The sequence below is a fragment of the Sebastes fasciatus genome, chromosome 17 (assembly GCF_043250625.1).
Source record: "Sebastes fasciatus isolate fSebFas1 chromosome 17, fSebFas1.pri, whole genome shotgun sequence".
Taxonomy (NCBI): domain Eukaryota; kingdom Metazoa; phylum Chordata; class Actinopteri; order Perciformes; family Sebastidae; genus Sebastes; species Sebastes fasciatus.
In genome coordinates this window covers 26,640,755-26,648,798 of record NC_133811.1, presented here as the reverse complement: position 1 = coordinate 26,648,798, position 8,044 = coordinate 26,640,755, and the positions used below count along the sequence as shown (strand labels likewise).

At 37.1% G+C, this 8,044-nt stretch overlaps 1 protein-coding gene across 1 annotated transcript; it reads right to left on the bottom strand.

Annotated features, from left to right (window-relative positions):
* Positions 1-121: 121 nt before the first annotated feature.
* fbxl6 (F-box and leucine-rich repeat protein 6) lies at positions 122-7,617 on the bottom strand. Its single transcript, XM_074612987.1, has 10 exons — positions 7,522-7,617; positions 5,756-6,370; positions 4,496-4,654; positions 4,303-4,366; positions 3,651-3,782; positions 3,002-3,109; positions 2,802-2,915; positions 1,927-2,161; positions 832-1,075; positions 122-628 (listed from the first exon to the last, which is right to left on the bottom strand). The coding sequence occupies exons 2-10, from the start codon at positions 6,289-6,291 to the stop codon at positions 499-501; spliced, it is 1,722 nt and encodes a 573-aa protein (XP_074469088.1). The 5' UTR covers positions 6,292-6,370; positions 7,522-7,617; the 3' UTR covers positions 122-498.
* Between the last annotated feature and the right edge of the window lie 427 nt (positions 7,618-8,044).

Here is an 8,044-nt window from a genome sequence, read left to right as displayed (position 1 = left end):
CTTTGAAACACTTGAATGTTTTTCCTCAACAACTGTATGAACGCAGCAAGAAAGACCCCATTCGGTCATTCTGTAAATGAGTGTACAGCACTCTCTAGTGGAAAGAAAGTATATAACAAACTTTATAGTGACATGTTGAACCTTTATTATTAATTACAAATTACAAATATTTCTTGCAAAACTTTTGTCTGGTGTTATTGTAACTTGGTGTCAAAATGTATAAAAAGACAGTGTAGACAGTGTTCTTAACTTGTTAACTGACAATAATACAGCAGCAACGGGTTTTCTCACTTGATTCCAAACCCTTGCTTTCTAGCACCGTAAGGAGGGTTTTGCATGAACTGTTTTGTGCGAACAATATACATATAAAACAATATTTACAGAGACACCTGTGGGTAAAATATCCATATTGCTTTAACAACATAAACCACAAAGAGGTGTGTTTTAAGACATTCACATATGCCTGGAACCATTTTTGGAACCAAATGAATATGACAACTACTCCAATTTGTCGAGCAGCTGGCGAATGTCTTCTTGGCCCCGGTAAATTCTCTTCATTCCTCTTGGAAGATAACGGCAGGCTGAAAGGTTGAGGTAGCTAAGAGCAGTCATGTGGCCGATGACTTGCCTGCAAAATAAAGTACAGATACCAATTTGAAATCCTTAGAAAGATGACAATGCTTAACCTTCGGTACTCAGGATTTACAAATGTGAATGCTTGATTCATGCTCAGTTCTGCATGCCTGCAGACTGACCCTTAAAAGTGTTGGTTCATTGTTTATTTGACTATTTGGACTGGTAGAGTTAAGAGGGGAACTATGAATTGAGTACCTGAGGGCAGGTGGGGTGATCCTGGTCCCACTCAGGTTTAGTGAACGCAGGGTATCTGCCTCTGTGGCCTGAGCAAGGTAACCCATCGCTATCTCCAAGTCCTCCTCGGTGAAGAGCTGATTTGCGATGTCAAGCTGTTGCAGTGTTCGACTCCATTTCTGGGTCACCACGTGAAGCCCCTTCTTAAGTGATGACAACCCAACGTTGCTGCTGAAATACTGTCCCCAGAACAGACACTCAAGCTCTGCCAAATCACAGCAAAAGAAGGTAGGGTTGATTAATAAATGGGTTTTTAATGCAAATCCAAATTTATATTATGAACACAGCTGGGTATTTTATTTCTAAATTCAAGAGCTATCAATCGATTCAAATATTGAATCGCAATTAATTACGATTGTCCATAGTTAATTGCGATTAATCGAAAATTAATCACACATTTTGTATCTATTCGAAATGCACCTTAAAGGGAGATTTGTCAAGTATTTAATACTCTTATCAACATGGGAGTGGGCAAATATGCTGCTTTATGCAAATTTATGTATATATTTATTATTGTAAATCAATTAACAACACAAAACAATGACAAATATTGTCCAGAAACCCTCACAGGTACTGCATTTAACATAAAAAAATATGCTCAAATCATAACATGACAAACTGCAGCCCAACAGGCAACAACAGCTGTCAATGTGTCAGTGTGCTGACTTGACTATGACTTGCCCCAAACTGCATGTGATTATCATAAAGTGGGCATGTCTGTAAAGGGGAGACTCATGGGTACCCAGAGAACCCATTTACATTCACATATCTTGAGGTCAGAGGTCAAGGGACCCCTTTGAAAATGGCCATGACAGTTTTTCCTCGCCAAAATTTAGTGTAAGTTTGGAGCATTATTTAGCCTCCTTTGCGACCAGCTAGTATGACATGGTTAGTACTGATGGATTCCTTAGGTTATTTAGTTTCATATGATGCCAGTATCACACAGGTTTCAATTGGTTGCATCACTAGATGCCGCCAAATCCTACACACTGCACCTTTAAGTAACTTAATAACTCCAAATTGACCAAAGTTATAGATTGCACGAGTTGGGCCTACCAAGACAGGGTAGTGTTGCGAGACCGGACGGTGTGATTCGAGAACAGCCACGCAGGTCCAACACTCGCAGCCTGGTGGAGCCAAAGAGGATGTCCCACAAATCTTTGTCGGTCAAATAGGAAAGAGAGGTGGTTGCAATACACAGCTCCTCCAGTAACGGGAAGCCTAATGTTGAATCGGCACCATGATTACGCATCGTCTTATGCAGAGGTGTGACATTCAGCATCCGGAAGGTCTGATGGGAAGTACAATAGACGTAGAATAGATGTACAAGTTTCATGGGTAAACACTGTGCACATACACACACACAGTGCACTTACTCGTAACATGGAAAGTGCAAAATGTTTCACTGACGAGATGAGATAAAACATAGGGCTGCAACTAACGATTATTCTTATTGATTAATCTTTCCTCAATTAATCATTTTGCTTATGAAATGTCAGAATATAGTGAAAAATGTCCCTTGTATGCACTTGCAAAAGCTCAAGGTAACATTTTCACATTTTTTGTATTGTCCGACCAACAGTCCAAAGATATCCAGTACACAATGATATATGGCAAAGAAGAGCATCAACTCCTCATATTTTTGCTTGAAAAATTACTTGAACAATTAATGAGTTATCAAAACAATTTCATATTCTGTCGATCGACGAAGCGATTGTTTAAGCTCTAAAAGCATTACACTTCACAAGAGCTGTAAAATTAATTATAATCAGTTTCTTCATTTAGCAGTGATCCAACTCTGAAGCAAGGAAATTACAGTGCGAGATACATAAAACATTATTATACAATTACCATTGCAATTCAGTCATATTTACATATTGTCACAAGTCACGTTGATGTAGAAAACTGCAATATTAGATGCTTTTTTTTACCTTGAGTTTAGGGCATGCCATCTGTAGTGCCTGAATGCAAACGGGAAGTTCACAATCTTTACTGTCGAGCTTTGTGTTGACTTCCAACAACTCCAAATCTGGACAGCACCCCCTCTGAAAAGACAAATACGATAGGTTGTGTTTAAAATAAACATTAAAAAAAACATGCAGTTTGGAGAGAAGGGGAGTGGGATGCTTACCGTGATGGCGGACAGAAGCCTGTCATTCTTTATTCCATGGGTGAACAAAATTTGCTTGATTTGGCTCCCATGATTTTCCAGGTACTCCAGGAGTCCCTCCACCTGAAACTAAAACAACTAGTATTACCACCTTGTTGTTGTGTTCCTCCGCCAACCAGTCAAGTTGCAGTTTACATCCATGTCTGTCCAAAATGTCATCACTTCATCATTTTATCCTATTAGGCATTAGTGTGAAATTGTCATAATTAGCATACAAATTATTGAGTTATGGCCAAAAATGTGTTTTGTGGGGACCCCTTTGAAAATGGCCATGACAGTTTTTCCTCGCCAAAATTTTGTGTAAGTTTGGAGCGTTATTTAGCCTCCGTCGCAAAGCTAGTATGACATGGTTGGTACCAATGGATTCATTAGGCTTTTTAGTTTCATATGATACCAGTATATTCACTCTAGCTTTAAAACTGAGTCCCCTACAATCTAAAAATCGCAAGTTGCGTTAATGCGTTAAAGAAGTTAGTGGTTAGTTATTTTGCGTTAACGTGTTAGTACCATGTTAACTTTGACAGCCCTAGTTTTGGGATGCATCCACCACATTTTCCAACATTTTTTTACTGTGAAACTAATAAAACAACTGAGCTGGTTCTTGATGTACCTCTGAATACTGGAGGTCCATGCTCTGAAGAGACCGGCCGTGCAGACCGAGGCTGTGGAAGGCTGTCGCTGCCAGGCCTGTACAGTAGGAGAGTTTAAGGGACCGAAGGTGAGGGCACAGCTGCGACACAACCTAAATTTGATCACAACATAAGCAGAAAAAAAACATGGTAAATACAAAATGTGTTGATAAAAACCGCAACCTATAATTCACAAGACAATATTTTGTTAAAAAAAAAGGTAGTTTTGTACCTCTTATTTTAGATCAAAACTCTTCAATGGAGCCTATTAAGACTCAACTAACAATTACATTCATTATTGAGTCATCGGCTGATTATTTTCTCAATAGATTGTTTTGTCTATTAAGTGTCAGATTATAAAGCCCAAAGTAAGGGATGTATTCAAATTGTCAAACAAACACCCAAAAATATTCTTTAACTTTATTGTCATAACCCAGAATCAAGTCCACACATTTGAGAACATAGAACCAACAAGTATTTGGCATTTTTGGATGAAAAATAACAGAAACATGATCATCAAAATAGTTGCCTGATTCAATTTTCCATCCAATTGGTGAGTTGACTAATCTTTTCAGTTCAGAGGCTTATAAAATAATAGTTGGAAAGGACAGATATCTAGTCTTGACGACTTACCTCTACAGCATAGGTGGCATTCTTTGTCCAGTGACAGAGAGAGAAGTCTCGTAGCTGAGAGAATCTAGAGACCAAGAAGTAGTTTATTATTTATTTTTCAAGATATCGAAAATATAAGACATCTAAGCACAAACTAGATCACAGTTCACACGATGTTAATGTCAAACGTTGCCATAAAACTAACAATACTGACCTGTTCTGTGCCAGCCAGTTAAAAGTGTCCTTAATCTTATTCTCAGTTTTAGGGAGCTGAGTTTTCCCCGGTGCAATCCAGCAGTGACCTACAGTCACTTTACGCCAAAGGACCGGACTGGAGGCCGCAGCGTTCCACAGACGACAAACACTCCCCACCCTACACCGGAAACACAGACGGAAAGAGGGATTTTGTTCAGTGTGGAATTTATGGTTCCCGAATAACACTGCAGCTGAATGATATAGATGAAAACAATGCTATTATGGACATGAATAACTGAAATGAAATGTGAATATCTGCTGGTTTTCTTGGTCTTATATGGTAGCAAATTGATTATATTTGGGTTTTGGACTGATGGTTCGACAAAATTGGGAATTTGAAGACGTCATATTGAGTTCTGTGAAATTGTGATTTTTCACTATGTTCTGACATTTTATGGACAAAATGATTAATGAAGAAAACAACCAGCAGTTTAAACAATTATGAAAGTAATCGTTATTTGTAGTCGTAATTATGATCTCATAAATGTATATACAGAATCTTACATAAAATAATGAAATTGATGTTCAGTCCAATGAAAGGTGTAAAACTGTTATGCATTATAACAGATAAAACTTATATATATATATACACTAGGGCTGTCAAAGTTAATGCGATAATAGCGTCAACGCAAATTCGTTTTGACGCCACTAATTTTTTTAATGCATTAACGCAACTTGCAATTATTAAGTTGTAGAGTGAAGATGCTGGCATCATGTGGAACTAGAAAACCTAAGGAATCCATTTGTACCAACCATGTCATACTAGCTTGTCACAAAGGAGGCTAAATAATGCTCCAAACTGGCATAGCCATTAAGTCATAGTCAAGTCAGCACACTGACAGCTGTTGTTGCCTGTTGGGCTGCAGTTTGCCATGTTGTGATTTGAGCATTTTTTTATGCTAAATGCAGTACCTGTGAGGGTTTCTGGACAATATGTGTCATTGTTTTGTGTTGTTAATTGATTTCCAATAATAAATATATACATGCATTTGCATAAAGCAGCATATTTGCCTAAGTTTAAATACAATTTTGGAATAATTAATTTGGACAACATGATTTTGCAAAGCTATGACATGATATGATCATATCATCATCATAGAAGGTTGATAAATGATAACATTGAAATAAAGGATCTCACTCTGGTCATAGTAAAAATCTCAGATTATTTAAGTATTCACTAATCACAGCTACATCACATCAAATACGAGTTTATTATTACCTGCATAGAAATGGTACAGCACCATCTTGGACGAGCACCATCTGAAAAATACTGATTAGCACCTCCTCGGGAAGACTTTGACCCCATCTGTGGTCTGTGGCTTTCTGTGGCACAAACACATTAATGTCCTCTTTTTCCTTGGCAACTGGATTATTTGCCAGTTTAGGCGTTGCACGGACTGTCTTTTTTCTCTTAACCGGTTTAGCTTTCCCTTTTCCTTTAGTTAGCTTCTTCTTTTTGCTTCCCTTCTTTGGGGGAGTCCAGGCTGAATTATGGTACTGAGAAGTAGAACTTGATATGACAAGAAGCATATCTTCCCCTTGATGGACAGTGTAGCCAAGCGGAGGCGGCCTGGAGACTCTGGCCTTTTTAGGCTTCTTGGCTTTTGCATTTGTAGGCTTGCCAGCGGTCCTCTTCAAAGGTGCCTTCTTTGGCTTTGGTCCATCTTCTCTTTCACCTGATGTATTTGACGTGCTTGGGGCGTTGTCTTCTTTTCGTTCACCGTGGGTTGAAACCTCGGCTTCGGGGGAATCCATTGTGTGCTGCTAATCAGTCTTTATATCGAGCTTCATTCAATGAAAACCAGATGCTGGCTGAGAAGTGACATATCAGCATCTGTAAATAGAATCAGAATAAGATCTGTTTGTATTCGTAATACAGTATATCAAGTCCTACATCTTTCTTGACACACTGATGTCACATTATAATTTAAAGATCCCATATCATGCTCATTTGCAGGTTCATACTTGTATTTTGTGTTTCTACTAGAACATGTTTACATGCTGTAATGTTCAAAAAAACTTTATTTTCCTTATACTGTCTGCCTGAATATGCCTGTATTCACCCTCTGTCTGAAACGCTCCGTTTTAGCGCATTTCAAGGGAATTGCAACGGAATTGCGTTGCTAGGCAACATTTTGGGTCCATGTTTACTTACTATCAGCTGATGTTATTTACATACACTGCAACAGGAAATAAATTGGGACACATTTAGAATGTTTACGTTTAAAACTGTGAAATGGTATAAATATTGTATATTTGTGACATCACAAATGGACAGAAATCCTAACGGCTTGTTTCAAACACACAATTTCTGAATAGGGCTTTGTGTATTTCTCCATATATTGAGTGTTTTGATAGTTTAACAGTATCTATATAGCACTTAAACCTGCTTTATAATATAAAAGACATGAAAATCTATTTTTTTTTTTACTATATAGGACCTTTAAAAACAACATATAGTAGATGACACACAAAAGCCAAGGTTTCTCAGCAAAGTCAGACCTACAGGGAGGGGATACTACAATCCAGATTCCTGCACAGGGCTGGGTACGTGCTGGTACATGATGGGGAGCTGTAATGCGAGTATTTCTTTTGCACAAATCAAACTATTGTGTGAGCATTGTTCAATATCTATCTTTGCTCAGGGTCTGCTCTGCCAGCCATCCTCTGCACGTTTGTATAAGTGAGACAAAAAGGCTATAGAATAATTAATATACATTATAGAACAACGTTTTTTTGTGTGGTGTTAAATACAAACTACACATTTTACTCATAACAGCAGAGCTAACGTTGGTTGTTGTTGTTGTTGTTGTTAAACTGACGTCACTGTTACCATTAACTAGGTTAATCTAGTTAATTAGTCTCCATAACGCAGCAGTACAATGACGTAGCAAGTGTTGCTACTTTAACAACTAATAATATTAACAGAAACATTTTCTGAAATTAAAAAAAATATGTATTTTATTGGTATTTTGCTTTAGTTACCTGCTGCTGGTTCACCAACACGGCTAGCTTCCTCTCTCTCTTCTGCTTCTTTGGTGTTTATTGTTGGTTGGCAAACCAGCTTAGAGGTGCATTACCGCCACCTACTGACTGGAGTGTGGAACAGGAGATGTGCAGAAACAAAATAAATAAAATAAAATAAAATAAAATAAAATAAAATAAAATAAAATAAAATAAAATAAAATAAAATAAAATAAAATAAAATAAAATAAAATAAATAAAATAAAATAAAAAAAAATAAAATAAAATAAAATAAAAAAAAATGTATTATTATTATTATTATTATTATTATTATTATTATTATAATAATAATAATAATAATAATAATAATGATGAAAACTAGATTGGTTTAACTAAATCAGTTTCTCTTAAAAGCTGAATAATTTCACAGTATATGTTATCTGCTGTATTCCCCAATAGACCTGACAATGAAAAGTCCTGATGTTTTGCCTTCCTTAGTGACTGTAAAAGGTGATTCCTCTGGATGCTGTAATTCCTGCAGTGT